The following is a 17254-nucleotide window of genomic DNA, read 5'->3' as shown; positions in this document are numbered from 1 at the left end:
GGATTTAATGGACAATTATGTCTGTAAAATCGGAATTATTAACTAGATTTTCCTTGCAATAGCATGGGAATACACAAATAATAAAACAAGGGCTAAATAAATATTGCTTTGGTTTAAAATTAAAAAATATCACTAGTGCCCTATAGAGGTATAGTAAATCAATTGCTTATGATTGGTGTTGTGTTCTGTATGGATTACCATATTTTATACAGTACACATTAAATGTGTTGTTTGAAATTGTTAAAAAATTAGTCTAAAGAACCAGAGAGCATATATCCAGTATATATTGTACATACTGTATAGATTTGAAATTTGTAATGTATTGTAACAGACATTTAACAGACACCCCTTCGCCCCAATTAGTCAGTCACTGAGAGTTTACTACACTGGACATACAAAATACAGTAGCTGACAAATGTACAGTAAATACTGTACTTTTATCACATTTGTATTTGATAATGAAGGAGTTATGATACAGAGTACCTATTTTCAAAGATTGTATGTTAAGTTTAATTTTGAGTCTAAATCAAACTCAGTCTTAGACAGGTGCTGCTCTGGTATTTAAATCCAGGCTACAGGATATTAGCAATTATTTTTAGATTAGTGGTGTCACTCATTAATGATTCTTATGTAGAAGGAGTAAATATTCCAAAGGTTTATTTACAGTAAATAACCATTTGAATTACAGTACATAATTTATTGATGCATAAATGACTCATCCTGTTCTGTAAACTTTTTAAACAGACTTTTTAAGTCTTTTAAGTCTTCTTTTTAAAAACTTTTTAAACTGGATTTGGAGCATTATAAATCTTGAGGAGTGGACTTTTCAAGACTAATTTGCTAGAAATAAATAATAATTATGATAAAATCATAAAAAACAGTACCAAATGTACCTCTTGTATGAATATTTTGTTCCACTGTTTTCACAAAAAAATAGTTTGATATTTTGGCCCCAAGCTACAACCTTCCTTTGTGATAGGCAAAAACATGTTTGTGCTACATTTCTTTGATAATCACTAGCAGAACTACACTCAATCACTTTTTTTCTTTTATCTAATAGATTAACCAGCAGGGTGAGCTTTCCTGATAGGTATTTCTTAAGATCTAAGACGATGTGCTGCATATAAAGTCTGCAGAGAGAAACCCTGACATTTAAATCTGAACTGAAAGTTGAGAAGCATGTGAAATGGGCCCTGACAAACAAACATTTCAGAGGATGCATCTACTGTATCCTGTAGCTAGAACAAGGATTGAAGCATGGAGCCCAGCTGAGTAAAACCTACTGATCCCAAATTGGTATTATGGGGGTATAATAAACATACATGAATTGCTCAAAAACAGATTATTCTTAACAGACTGTTATGGTTACCAAAGCAGGATTAAATTGATTTAAAAATGTACAGCCTCCAACCACTCAAAATAGTGCTCGTACACTGTTTTATTAAGATGTGAATGACAAGGTGGAGCAGAGGATTAATGAAGTGTTCAAGGCGGCACATTTCCTTTTCTATTTGCCACAGTCCCACTAAAAATCATCTGAGTGATAATATGAAACATAGTTCAGTTACTTTCCATTGAAACTGCTTTTTAGTGCCCCCACCGTGACTGATCACTTCTGTCACATTTGGCCTTTGTATGATTCTGACATTCCATTGGAAACCATGGAATTCCTCATCATGTTGACATCTGCTGCAGAACGGTCTTTCTATTAATTGATTGATTTGATATTCTTAAATTATGATGTGGTTATTTCTCTCGTTTTAGTATGTTTTGATGTGTACAGTAGATAACTTAAACAGATCACTATCACAGATGTCAGAAAGGACGAACTGTGGAATGGCAGGAGAGCGAAAAAGACCCTATGCGTAGCGACGAGACGGAGGTTAGCCTGGGCTCAGCTGTTCAGGAAATGCCGTATAGAAACCTATGCCCTCAGGCCATGGACAGGAGTGACCTGGTGCTAGTCAGGGCTCAGGAGATCTGAACCTCAATGCCGAGCGAGTAGCAGAGCAGAAGCAAGAAGTAAATAGGCTACACAACAAGACACACCAGAAAGACATGAATAATCACAGGGAACTACGAACAGGAGAAAAGCAGAGTGCCCTCTAGGTGTACTGGGCGTGACAATCACTTTATTTTTAACATACTATTAGTTAACTACAGCATGTTCCTGAAGAAGGTTCCACAGCCGAAATGTGTTTTCTTTCTTCACTTCTCAGCATGGAATAAACCTATTAGTTAACTATTATTAGTAACTATTGGATTGTGGTATTTTATTGGAAAAACTATTTTAGTCTCATATTAATTGTCATATTTTAATAAATGTAAATGTTTAAGCTAAATACAAACAGTAGTTAAATAATCAAGAACCATCACTATCTCATCATTGGAAAAATAAGATCATTGCTGCCCAAAGAGTTACAACTCTACAGTTCCTTGATCATGTCTTAAAATTGAGAAGAGAAGGCACGTTACACAAAGGTTCAGAGGAGTATGGAATAAGTTACCCAGCCAGTATTGGTTAAAGCTGATACACTTGTGTCTTTCAAAAAGATGGCTAGATGATATCCCTGTATCAATTAACTTCTAACAATCAAATGGACTAGATGGGCTGAATGGCTTCCTTGTGTTTGTTACCTTTTTTCTCCCATCAAGCAGAAGGGAAAGGAAACTGAAATCTACTAAAAAATAAATAAATCGAGAGAACATGAAAAAGAAAAGGCCAGCAATGGGGCCACTTCAACAAAGTAAATACAGCTGTCAGAACTAATAAATTGCCTGTATTAATGTGTTCTCAATCTGTGTAATCCTCCCTGATGTCCAGAAGTATGGAGACAAGAGCATATGCTCCACTTCATGTCATTCACTGTCCCCTGATGCATGTAAATTGGGCAACACACACATCACACCTGGAGGCACAGGAGTTTGCTGCACAAGGCCTTTTACATCCCCAGTACTGAAGCTCAGCTGTGAGAGCAATAATTATTTGTTCATTGTCTCCATAGACTGTTACTATCAACCCTTTTGGCATTTGCAAAGAGGCCTTTGTGGTTTTTTTAATCAGTGAATAGCAATAGCATTCAACTTGATCTTGTACAATGACTGATGCAGTGATATTTTCTGAATGAAGTACATTTGCCATGGCAAACTTTCCTATTGAATTCATTGCATAAATAGTGCAATTACCATGACAGTTAAAGACCTACAAAAGTGCTTCAAAGCTTCAGGGACTTCAGATAAGATCTTAGGGTTATATGTGTTAATACATATACTGTATAGTTGTTGATTTCAAGGGACAGTATTATATGAGGTGTCATTTAGGCCATTGTTCAAACTTTACCTCTCACACACACATAAATTGCTCTCATATACACACAAAAAGCTCTCACATTTTACCTAATTTCTACTAATTTTACCTCGCACATATACATAAAACACTGTATGTGAGAAGTAAAACTAGTGAATGTACAGTAAGAGCATTTTGTGTGTATGAGAGAGGTAAAACTAGTGAATGTGAGAGAGCTTTGTGTGTATGTGCTGATGTGTTTTTTTTTTTTTAATCTATGATCTTGTAAGAGAATAGTTTCAAGGTTTTAAATATTTTGGACTAGTGTACAGAAAACCAGTGAGGGAACTGAATGTTTAACTGAGTCCCATCAAATAATTCAATATACTGTATTATATCATGTACATTCAATATATTTCAATTTTAATTGGTTTCATCTTGTACTATGCATTGTATTTATAACCATTATACAGATGATCTGTTACTGTATTGTCAGTCCCCTTAATGCGAAACTACAGTAATTGCCTTCCCACCCTCATCTCATTCCTTAAAAGGTGTACTCAACAATTGGATAACAAAACATTTCTATTTCATTTTAGATTTCTCATAATCTTTCGGAGTAGTCTCCAGAAAGGCTACAAAGAATGACTGATAATCATGCATTAAAAATGAATTATTTTAAAAAGCTCCATTATGTATTTTACTGGTTTAAAAATCTCAAGATATGTACAGTATATCCTTAATATCCTGATCATTGTAAAGGATCTACAGTCCTAAATCCATTCTGTGGCATACTAATCTAGCTTTAAAATGAAAACCTATTCTTGATCTATGTAAACTAAATTCTAAAATAAACGATGATCAATACTAACTAAATTAAATGATGTAATGAGGACCAAAACATGACATTATTGCTTTATACAGGTAGCAGCCGTGCATTGATTTTTCTCAATTTTTCACATCACAAAAGGAATACTACAGACACAAGTTGCCTTGTCTCTCTTCAGCCTGAAAGACTCTAGTTGCTTGATGACAGCATCCAGGTGTGCATTATGTCAGCTTTTAAAAATCACCTGTCATCTTAGCTTACTCTGAAAATCAGCTTGACACTTGAATGTGCTTACTTTCTGACCATCCGTGATCAGGGTATGGGAAGCTTCAAATTTCCCCATGACAAAGAAGTTTTCTTTAATTAGCCACAGGAGACCCACATGAATGCTGCTGTACAGCAGGTACTTACTACTGCCAACTCCCATCGACCAAACCACTACCTTCCCAGTGCTTCAGTAACAGCCTGTGGCAACCTTGTCTCTGTAAACTAATGGAGTGAACTAATAGTATTTTTAGGAAAGCAGAAATGGCTTGTGTGAGATCAGAAAAAAGGTGAAAAAATTCAAGAATTCTGCAGGCTCTCACAGAAAAAGTAGTGTCTTTTGTTTGGCTTGCTGGTGCAGTAAAATTACTTTTACAGTAGGTCAAGACATCTTAGCAAAGGTGATTTTTTTCACTACAAGCAGTCTCACAAAAGGTCAAAATAGGAGACCTGGAATACTCTCATTTTAATTTCTTCTAACAGTCAGTCAATAAGCCTGCGATTAGGAAAAACTTTTTCCAAATTACCATTTAAAAATGACAGAAATGGAGTATTCAAAGAAATACCAAGCAAAACTCAATAAAAGACACACATGTTGGTCCCCAAAAAGAACTCTCAAGTGTACCACTTTCATTAAAATTTAACCACAGAACTATTTCAGAGCACTCATTAAAAATATTAAAGATACTAAAAGCCCTCCAATATTTATCTGAGCATAACTGGGTTACCATTGGATTTTTCTTTAGAGAAGGGCCTCAGCCTTTTCTATGATAACTAAGATAATCCAGGTTCTTTGGTTATTAATGTAACCATTGATCATCTGAGAATTTTCAGCTAAATTATCCTATTCCTTAGATCCATTAACCCTTGACACATATTCAGAAAAATACATTTTAGCAAAGTTAATATGATTATTCCACAATCACTACCACCCTTAGACTTCTTTTTGATTTTACTCATTCCATTTAATACATTTCACCATGTGAATCCGTGGTATTTTGGGTCAATACTGTATATAAATTTATTGCAGGGCGCTTGAGAAATAAGCTTTATAAAAACACTGAATTGTTTCAAGTAGTTCCAAGTCTGTTTTTAATATATCTTCTCTGGCTAAAACTAATGGCTAAACTTCTAGGTCATACAGTATGTTGTTGAATAAATATTTATTGGTGCTGTTGAGTAAAATAAACCAATATTTCAGTTTAGGACTGATTTACTCTACCTGATTGGCAGAAAGTCAAGATTGAGATGCAGGGGATATACTAAAGAGGTCAGTACAGACAGAAGTTGAAAGAGACCAAACAAACTCTGAATGCCTGACTATACTATTCCTTATTAAATCAATTGCCATTTTCCTTCCTTTGTCCATTGACATTAATTTGCTTTAATAAACAAAATTAAACTTCATCACCACAAAATCAGATGACAAAATAAATAAAAAAAGTATTTCATAGCTTATAACTGCTTAATTGTATGACTCACTGAGTCATTAAATTCAATAAAAACCTCCCCCATACCATATGTTAATTATTAAAATAATGAAAAGAGAAAACCTGAAGATTGAAATGTCTTTATTATTCTGAGTAAGAAATAAAGATTTAATTTTGAATTTTGAATTTAACTTTCAGCAGGAATGCAGAATACCCTGAATGGACTATCCATTAGGAAAGCATCACTGTAAGGCATCACAGTATTATTTCCCTGTACCTATTGAGATGTTTTGAAATTCCTCCTTTAAATTGACTTCATTTTCTCAGAAATGACTAAAGCAGGAGATGACTAAGAAGGAGTTTTATTTTGTAGATTTTCCAATTCATAGGTCTCACTGATGTCTTCAAAATAGATTAACTCAACTCCTGCTGCTACATCAACCTTAGTCCATCCAACAGAACAGGGAGATATGAAAACTTGATCAAAGAAGATTTAATACTGATTCTTGACATCATGGTTGTAGGTTTTTTGCAAAAAATAATTACTACTTTGAGCTCTGGTGGGATCTCTGAGGGCATTTTAAATCTCTAGCAAGGTTGCTTTTTCATACAGTATGTCCATATCAGTCATGTACTATACAGTACTGTATATACACTATAAGAATGGTCAGTGCTGAATTAGAAGTTGCATATTTTGATAGTCAGGTAAATGTCTTTTACTATATATTCAGTTAATATTTTACTGAGACAGAATACCTTATTGGTTGTTGCTCGTTAATTTCTAAATATTGTTTATTGTTTATTGCCCTTCACTCCTTTGAACATTATATTACTAGTCCACAGAGCAGATGTTCAAAGCGTCATAAAAAGTGTTGAAAATCCATTTCCTTCAATTAAAAATAAAGCTTGCACAAACAAATTATTCCATGATCACAGCCCAGACAGATATAGCATTATTGCTACAAGTCAAGATAATATAAATTGCAGGCTTTAAGTCATTTAAGTAAATGATAGGTAGTTTATGCAAATCAGAAAAATACTGTGAATTAAGCCGTAATTCAGCACACTTAAAAAAATGATTTTAGGAGATACAATTGCATATGTGTATGTGAAGAAAAAGATAAAAAACAAAGGGAGGCAACAAAAAGATGTAAAAAAGAAGTGTAACATCATAGCTATGAATGAGATTATTTAATACTAGATACATACAGTGTAATATACAGTACAGTACTAGAAAAAGTACTGTTTTAAAATATAAAATATATAATATACATAAAATATAATAAAGAAAGACAGCCAAACAGTAGTTATTAGAAGAAAAATTCTACGTACTATGTGAAAACAATCGGTTTACGACATGTTGAGCAATACAATGAAACATGCAAAAAATGTTTAAGATAAATAAATTGCATTTTGCTGCACTTCTTTTATACGTCAAAACTGACTTCTGTTATATGCCAGAAAAGTTGACTGCCAAAATAGAAAACCTTAAGAAAAAAACAAACACATTGGTCTCTAACGTGGTTTCTTGTTGTCTACATAATCTGATACAAACAATATTTATTTTAAATTCAGCTGCAAAAATGGATCATTGTCTTGCTTTTTTCAAGTGTCTTACCTGTGCATTTGCGACTGGTATCCTCTTTTTTTGAGGAGCTCATCAGCTTACAGTTGAAGTTCTCCTCCCAGTATTCAGCAAACCAAACATTTCTCCGGTTATTCTCCAGTGTTCGGGAAGTGAAGTAAGCATCAAATCCTGCAAGGGAAACTCTGTTAAAGCATATTCCCTGAATGTTACTTTGAAATGGTTATTCCTTTCTCCTGATTGCAGTTATAATAGTTACATTGTTGAGAAACATGTACTGTAGACTATATTAGGAAACAACAAGAACCTTAGCCATACCTTATTCTTATTCTTAATAGCACTCTATTTTTATATAACACCAAATCTCAAAGTGCATAAAAAACTGTTAAAGCAGCTAAAGCATATAAAATGACATCATAATGCAAAAGACATACAACAATAACAAGATCATACAGCAAAAGCTAAGGAAAACATACATTTTCAATTTATATTTAGAAATTCTAACAGAGTCACTGTTCTACAGTAGGAGCTTGAAAATAAAGATAAAACTAGGAAATGCTAGATAAAACTAGGAATGCTATCTAGTTTTTTTGCTAACCCATGCAGAGCCTTTAAAACCTAGAAGTAGGGATTTATATTTCACACTGAACTCCACTGGGAGCCAATGCAGAGAAGCTAGGTCTGAACTGATATAAACATAGGATTTATTTTGTGTTAGAATTCAGGCTGAGTTCTGAATACATCACACCTAAGAACACATTTTGAAACACCAGTGGGCAAACCATTAGTTTTGTCGATGTGTGCAAAAAACTAAAGAATATATAAGCCTCTATATCCAACTGGGTAAGAAAAAACTGAATTTGAGCAATAATATGCAGGTAGAAAACTCACACCTTTTTAGCAGCACTGTGAATATGTTCTTCAAAACTCTAGTGTGGGTCAGAAAACACAGATTTCTATACAGATAAAAATGGCTCTCAGATAATCTCTGGAATTACAATTTAGGACTTTCACATTTACAATCTGGTATGAAGAACCAACTATTATATCAATCTTATCAGGGTGAAGCTATAATAAATTGTTGCCTTTAATTCTGGACATGATTCACGCAGTGAAACTTCATACCATACCTGTGAAAAAACTTGACCCGGTGGAAGCACATGGTTGCAGAACTGACTCGAAAACTTACGGAACACCCGATATGACTATTTTTGTGATGAACATTGTCAATTAATTTCTAAATAGCCCATTAACATATACAAACTGAAACATATTGTTTACTCATCAGAACAGAATAAACGTGGACATTTTTAATATAATTGTTTAACCTTCTAAGCTCAAGAGCTCAGAACACAATTGGCAGTCACACAATATAACACAAAAGAGAAAAGTCTGGTAAAAGCTTGAAAAAATGAGAAGTTAATTTAAGATAGTATGACTTGTCTATAAATTGTTCAAATGCAGGTAGCCTTCTAACTTATCTTTTTATACAGTATGTGTCCCTGTTGCTGCAAAAAAGCAACTTTGCAAAGTGTAGATAAATTCAACAATATTTTTTGAATAAATTTTGGTGTGTAGTCTTGGAAACAGATTTAATTTTTGCAGTGTTTTCAGGAATACTATAGTACTGTAAGAAGGATAAGACACTACAAGTCCCAGTGATATGTATGCATTTAAATTACTAGTATTTTGATATTAGATCTGCTTCTTATTTCCTAAGGTTTGTTAACGGACTGTGAATGACAGCTTCATTCAAAACCATCTAATTAATTAATTAGAAATTAAAAGAAACACAGCTTTATTTACAGCTCTTATGAAGCTTCTCCATAAGATACAAAAATCTCAACACTTGCTACAGGATGCAAAATAAATCAGGTTAACAACAGGTTTCCAAGTAATATACTAATTAAGGCAAACTCACATTTAAAATTTTGCATGGCTGTGATCATTAGATTGAAGTGTTACATATTGTACCATATGTACAGTTTATAGTTAAGGATTTAGTCCTGCCTCCCACACCTGAAGGAGTCTGAAAAGGACATTTTACAGGTAAACAAAATTACAAGCAAATTACATACTTATTTTTACTTTTGTAAAACAAACACACAGTGAAACTTTATTAATCAGCAACACAAATGGAAGCAAAGCTGCCAATTGATAAAACAATGTGTGCTTCAAACTGCCTGATAAATCATTAATTTACTATACTTTTTTAACAATCACTCTAAAGTTTATAGGCAGAATCATTGTTAAAACATCCTTACATTAAGGCAGAGAAGTATTAAGAGCAGGAGAAGATACAGTATTTACAGTATACCTCTCCTCTATCATTACTTTAAGCAATGTGTTGACAGAGGAAGTCTGAAAGACAGAACAGAAAAGACTTAATTCTGAAAATTGCATAGGACCTGTACTGAAACAAATACAGACTGTGGCCTCCTTCACCTACTGTTCCATGTGAGTATCTTTTAAGGTATTGTGCATTTTGAAATTATAGTGCAGTGTTGCATATTTCAATATTTTTCCTCACGTCTTTGTTCTTTTCTATACTGTAACTCCTACTCTTTCAAACGGCTGGAATATCTTGATTATATTCTTTCTTTATTATTATGGATTGAAGACGGGATCGCTACATGACTTGAAACATCAGTGATTATTGAGTATGAAAGAAAGAAATTAACTACTTAAAGACTAAGCATTTTTGCAGAATTGTGTAAAGAAAATGATTTAATATAGAATATTACTAACTGAGCAAGGTCTCTGTGTACATTAAGGACACAACCATTTTTTTTGTCTTTTACCAGCTACAGTATATCATACCTGTACCATAACAGAAGAGAAGGTCTGTACAGTACATGCCGTGGCTGTCTGGAGCTACAGCTCCCATTGTCACCACTTTTCTATTATTTCTCATTTTTTGTAATACTCCTGTTTTCACGAGTACTTGCTTTGTACTTTGGATTATGCCTGGCTCATCACTGTAGAAAATAATAAAAATAGGTATTTTAGACTCAAGAATGATTGAGCGTGTTTGCCCATATCCTGCTCTCTAGGCACAATGAAAAAAAAAGCTTGTTAGGTTTTGAGTTATAATGATGTTATATACTGTAAAAAAGGCACCATCCATCGGATGAGAAGTAAAAACAAGGTCCTGACTCTCTGTGGTCATGTTTCTGGAAAAAAGTAATAATAATAATAATAATAATTGCTTACACTTATATAGCGCTTTTCTGGACACTCCACTCAAAGCGCTTTACAGGTAATGGGGACTCCCCTCCACCACCACCAATGTGCAGCATCCACCTGGATGATGCGATGGTAGCCATAGTGCGCCAAAACGCTCACCAGACATCAGCTATCAGTGGGGAGGAGAGCAGAGTAATGAAGCCAATTCATATCATTATCCATGATTGGCCTCCTAATAATCCCAGGTTACACCCCTACTCTTTTCGTGAAGCGCCCTGGGATTTTTAATGACCACAGAGAGTCATGACCTCGGTTTTACGTCTCATCCGAAGGACTGCGCCTGTTTATAGTATAGTGTCCCCGTCACTATACCGGGGCATTAGGACCCACATGGGCCACAGGGTGAGTGCCCCCTGCTGGCCCCACTAACACTTCTTCCAGCAGCAACCTTAGTTTTTCCCAGGAGGTCTCCCATCCAGGTACTGACCAGGCTCACACCTGCTTAGCTTCAGTAGGTTGCCAGTTGTGAGTTGCAGGGTGATATGGCTGCTGGTAGGGTGAGTAGGAATATTACCCCAGTGCCTGGCCCTTAGTATTCTCTCTACTAATACCTGATCTTTGATGTGCGCACTGGTGCATGTCTGTTGCCGTAGCATCATCAATGTGGGGGCTACACATTTGTAGTGGTGGAGGGGAGTCCCCACTTGTAAAGTGCTTTATTATTATTATTATTATTATTATTATTATTATTATTATTATTATTATTATTATTATTATTATTATAAACAGACAAAATGTCTGTTCAGGTTTAAAATTGAGCAATACAGATTACTTTTAAATAGAAAGAATGCTCCAGATCTGCTTTTGACATTTCACAATTAAAAACACATCTGAATTTATCCAATTTCCACGGCATTCCTACTACTTTACAACTTGATCTGCCTATAAATATTAAGTTTGCATCTAAAAAAGGTTCCACACCAACTTCTTCATTAGATAAAAGGCATCTGGGAGTTTAGTTAGACCAAGACCCTTGTTCAATAAAGCAAGAGATATGAAAAAGTGATGGGAATGCACCTTGAAAAGATCCATTACAGGGAAGTTTCCATGTATAATTTAAAGTCCTGGTGTATTTTAATAGGGATGCTTTTTATGCTCACAGCCACAGAGCAGGGAGAGGTCTTATAAAAGTGGGTGAATGCATCTGATTTTTGTGGACATAGGATTTAGAAACCAGATTTTTAAAGTCCTGCGACAGATATTGTGTCAAATTCAGCATTGCCAAATGGTAATTAATTAAGAGTTAAAACTGGTACAAACATACAGCACAAACATGTTGTATCTATGGAGTATAATTCTATGTATATAACCAAAGAAATACAGCATACAGCATAACTCTGAATTTTATGAAGTGGTACGAAAATGGATGGGTGGATGGGTCAAAAGGCAATAAAACTATGCTGCAACACTAGTGTGTCTAAGATCTAGAATGTGTACTTTCAGAAAACTTGTCAAATGTTTTTCTTCTAGAAGGGTTTATTAGCCTGGGCAATCAAAAGTCAAAAAGAATAACAGCAAAAGAAGACAGCACTGCATCAATCATCATCCAACAGATAGATTGTGGAATAACATGATAATGTAACTGGTCAAAAAACTGTTTAAGGATGGTAAATTATGTATGGTTTTATGGAGTGAAGTAATTGCTTCTGTGGCCTGGGCTGGGACTATCCACTTTATTCTTAGTCACCAAAGTGAATCGGCACTAATTTTCAATTCAAATTAATCCATCCCTTAACCTAATACTGCTTTTTTAATGATAAACACAACTGGTGGACAACCACTGTGATCTGACCAGGTAAACACAACTAGCATTTTATTGCTCTAAACACATTTCCCTGGCATCAGTAAACAGACCAAGTGTTAGAGAAACTCATGGAGCTCCTGTAAATATTTGTATTCCAAGTGTCAGATGCATTTCTCCGAAGATGCAGGTGACCTTGGCAAAAGACATTTTGACAATCCCTAACAGCCAACTTAATAAGTTTGTATAGGCAGCCACTAGGCATGCTGGTGCTTCACAGTGTTCTAAACAAGCATTTTTAACAATATGTTCTTATATAACAAAATGTAGCACATTTCACACAACTTACATATCATATACAGTATTTCAGACAATTGTTTACACTAGCCAATCTGCTTTGGTTCTTTTCTATTTCCAAAGATGGAAATCATAAAGTCATTGCTCACAGTATGTGTACAGTATAAGCAAACTGTTGCAAAGCAATGTTTGTTAACATTAAAAATTTGCATTAATAAATAGTTCTGTAGTACTATAGTACTCTTTATCAATATGATACAGTCTTGCAAACAACAGTGGTAAATTAGTACAGGAACTTAATAAAACACAACGAAATATTCAAGGCACTTGCAAATGAGTCTCGCATAGCTGAATTTTAAAGAGATAAAAACACAAAATACCATTAACCTTCAATGTTTTTTTCTCTGTAAATCTTTTGAAACCCCCCTGTGATTTTATTATTAATTCCAACATGAATGTTGGAAAATATCTGGTATTCTTCCTGCCAGAAAAAAAAAAATTCTGCTGGAAAAAAAAGGAATAGCATTTCTTTCATTTAATGTTGTTCTGACACACATTGTTTTAAATGAGTTACTTTTGAGACTTTTTACATTAAAAAAGTAATAATCATACTTTAAAGAAGCTTGTTCTTTCTGAACGACTGGGATCACTGTAAGGTACAATTACTCAAAACCAGACATAGAGTTCATATAATTATACTCCAAATATGTTTATAAAATATAAATGATCTAAATTTGGGAAACTGCAAGAAATGATTACCTGCACTGAAATATCTTGGCAGCCTTCTGCTGTGCTACTGTACCAACACATAATAGCACATCTTAAATACCTTTCTTCATGATCCCAGGGTAGTTTAATTATTTTCTAAGCAAAACAAAATTCTCCAAACTAATTTACATTATAATACTTTGTCACAGCAAATTTGCTTTTATCACACTTTAAAAGGAGCTTCAAACATTGAAGATTGGCAGGAAGTGTATTCAGCTCAAAAAGACATTGTTAGCAAGTTCAGATTAAAAACTGTAATGAAAAATGAGCACAGTAGGGTCCTGACATCTGTGAATTTAACATTCCAGTATTTGCTTATTCACGATTTCGTCTGGTCGATGAGGTCTTGTATGGAAGAAGAGCAGAACAAGATGAAACCAAGCTGAAGGTTGTTAAACACAACTTTCTAAGGGCTCCAAAGACTAAGAGCATGAGATGAATATAGTGAATGAGTGAGTGCTCTCCTGCCCTAGTACCAACTACCCAATATCCACATCTCAAAGTGGTCTTGTTTTTATTGTGAAACAGACACACCTGTGTCTGCAGCATGGGGAATGATAGCATCTAGATGAATTTATAGGTCCTCTGACAGAAAGGGCTAATATGATGCATAGGTGGGATTCATGTTATTTTTCTAACAGATTACTATGTTTGTGATGACTTTTTTTTTCTCTCAGTTGGTTATTAATGTTATTTAACTTTAAGCCTATGCATTAGTTCTTTAAGTATCATATCAGCCAGAGTTACTTATGTTTGTAGTGGCAAGCCATATTAGTACACATAATTACTCACATAGAATTACACTGTAGGTGTTTTTAAAGATTTGTAATACTCTTTGTGTTGCCTTGACAAGACAGCTTGAGAGTTTCTACAAATGCACAAATGCAGAGGAATATGACTAAGAGGCCCCTGTGATAAGAGATATTGTAAGGCTTTATGCCCTGGGCCAGCAGCAGCTTGCAATCCGTAGTTGCCACAAGAGACTAGGAATCACAGAATAATGGTAATTACAAGGATCAAAGGATGCAGTCGGTCCACCTTTCAGGTAGCACCTCCCTCTACCACTCGGGCACCCAATCAGTCGTTCATTCAGTGGTTATTAAATCCTGAAGCACCACAGACATTGGCAAAATCACCGCTGGATGTGGTGGAACTATCAGTGTATCTCAGAACAGGTCTATGCCTTGGACATTGAGCGTATTTCCAGTGTCATCACCCCTGGTCAGCAGCCAGCCATTGCTGCGACTGTGCTTTCTGCTAGACCAGTCAGCAACCAACCTCTGATATAACTGCCAGTGCTACTGATCTGCATCAAGCCAGCTGTCAATCTGCCTACCTGGCTTGCTGCAGTCACTAGGGTTTAATCAGTCTCCCTCAGTCTCCTTGACCATCCTGACTGCTATGAGCTGGCAGTAAACCCTTGCTGTGACGCCAATGATACTCCATTCTGCTACACTCCAACAGCCAGCCCCTGCACCAGCATGCTATGGTCTCCTGGGATCACAGTCTGCCAGTTTCAACAATGCTACCAGTCAGCTCCAAGCCAGCAGTTTGTCTCTGCAAAACTTGCGGCAACCTCTACAATTCAGTTGCTTCACAATACACCAGCAGCTAGTTTCCACACCAGTTAGTCCTTAATTAACATTAACAGTTGACAATTAACAGTCAGCAACCCATCTCTGCTACAACTGCATCAGCCTCTCTGGTTCATGGCAAGTCAGCAAACCCATCACTTCTGCAACTGCTTCAGCACTGCCCGATCAAGTAAGGTCGACGACTGACCATTGCACTGCCTATCAAGGTCACATCCAGTCCACTACTTTAGCGATCCCATTTATACTCACCAGGTCATCCCTTCAGGCCTTCAGGCTACTCCAGTGAGCTCAGACTCCCTCAGCCTTTGCACTTCTCCAGCAAGCTCTAACTCCTCAGCCTTCAGGCTTCTCCAACAAGCACAGTCCATAACATTTGGGTGTCTCCAGGGAGCCTCTGAAATTTCCAGAGCCAAAACTTGAGGAATCTGACCTGAAGCATCCACCTTACTTACAGCTACAGTACTTTTGTTGTTAAGCCATGGAATAACTAAAGCTGTATCCAATACTGTACAATCTAATGATATGTAGTACAGATGGGCTTCAGTAAGTCTGTAGTCTATTTCTCTGCTAAACCACGGGTTCAAGGCGAGGTTGATCACCAAAAGGAAGGTCTACCAATGAAGGATCTTTAGGGTGGGTACTGTACCTGATAACACCCTTAACCCATTACCAGCTAAGACGTACAGTAGCATCTAAAAAGTTAGCATCCAAGTCATTTTTCATTTTCAAACCTTTCACCAAGACACCAGGCTAAGAGAGTGAATCCTCTGATCAATAAAATAAGGTGGTTGGACTCTGAGCCTATTCAGTATCAAGATATAGCCAGGACAAATTGTGTTTTCCCACCTGTCTGCTTTGCGGCTGGACCTGAAAAAAGGAACTGTGTACAGACTGATTTAAACAACATTTTAAAGAATTAAATTACGCAATACTTCTAGGAGAGCTGTCCAGCAACACTAAACAAATCTCTCTCTCTTCTCTCTGCACCTGGACACAACCTATACAGAGCAAACAGTTTTCAAGTCTGACCACAGATGAACCTAGAAAGCTCAGTCTTCTCAGCAGGAAAGATAAACTCTTAGAGGGGATTTGTCAAACAGATCCTTGTGTATAAAACTTCTTTATTCACATTAGAATTCTCGAGAGTTGAATATTTGATATTTAGCTCGCAATAGTAAATACATATTTACTTGTATCTGAGAATATAAATGAGACATAATTATAATGTGATAAAAACTATGAGGTAAAATATAACATGTTATAGTTAATGTATTTTAACTCTGAAGTTTGTAATCCTTGAGTGAATGATCAGCTTTTCGTATTAGAGCAGATCATTTAATGAATATGTTGTATGTTTATTGGATGTTTTTTATCAATACATTATATATTGCATATTTAGTTATGCATTTGTGAGACTAAATTATAATGTTTGTATATTTCCTAAAAGTAAGTAATCAAGCCATCAAGTACTCTCGCAATTTACTGTTCAAACTTCTAATTGCCATAGTAAATCAAAACCCTGCATATTATTATATACTGTGGTACTTTATGCAACGGTATACAGTATGTACTGTATATAACGTTATATAACTTGGTTATATGTAAATATGGCTATTCATGACTTTTCTCTAAACCAAACCTGTGTGAATTGCAACACCATTATGTATAATAAAATGATAATTCTAGAATATAATTTCTGCTATAAACTTGTTTAAGACATTTCAAGAAAGGCAGAACAATATTTAAACTTCCAACAGCTCCACTAAATGCTATTTGTACACAAAAAAATATTGCTTGTTTAAAAAAAACACTTGAGCAAAATGAGCATCTCAGACCTGCCTGACATACAGTAACTATAATTCCATAAACTTAACCTTATATATTGGCACATCCACAGTAGATGCTGAATAGTGATCTTATCTATACAAATAACAACAACGTAAGGGCAACTTATTATCTTCAATCACCCGTTCAAACTCTGTTGTTGCCATTGGGACCATTCAGAGCTCCCGGATTATATTACTATACATGTGTATAAGCATTGAAAACTAAGGCTCATATGGAATATACTGTATTTTACTGCGTCATTTTTTTAATGTCAGGACAATATTTCCTTATTGTCAAATCATAACATTTTCATATTATACATGTGACACAATATATTATTGTAGGGCAATCCACCTTGTCATTATTTACTGAGCAGCCAATAACAG

At 35.3% G+C, this 17254-nt stretch overlaps 1 protein-coding gene across 1 annotated transcript in view; it reads right to left on the bottom strand.

Annotated features, from left to right (window-relative positions):
* Positions 1 to 17254, bottom strand: part of grm7 (glutamate metabotropic receptor 7) — a 239051-nt gene that overhangs the window by 76033 nt on the left and 145764 nt on the right. The window contains exon 5 of the mRNA XM_015347912.2: positions 7428 to 7565. Within this exon, the coding sequence (XP_015203398.1) occupies positions 7428 to 7565 (138 nt within the window). The remainder of the gene's footprint in view (positions 1 to 7427; positions 7566 to 17254) is intronic.

This window comes from Lepisosteus oculatus, chromosome 4 (assembly GCF_040954835.1).
Source record: "Lepisosteus oculatus isolate fLepOcu1 chromosome 4, fLepOcu1.hap2, whole genome shotgun sequence".
Taxonomy (NCBI): Eukaryota; Metazoa; Chordata; class Actinopteri; order Semionotiformes; family Lepisosteidae; genus Lepisosteus; species Lepisosteus oculatus.
Note: the sequence above shows the minus strand (reverse complement) of the source record. Positions and strands in the feature narration are given on the sequence as shown.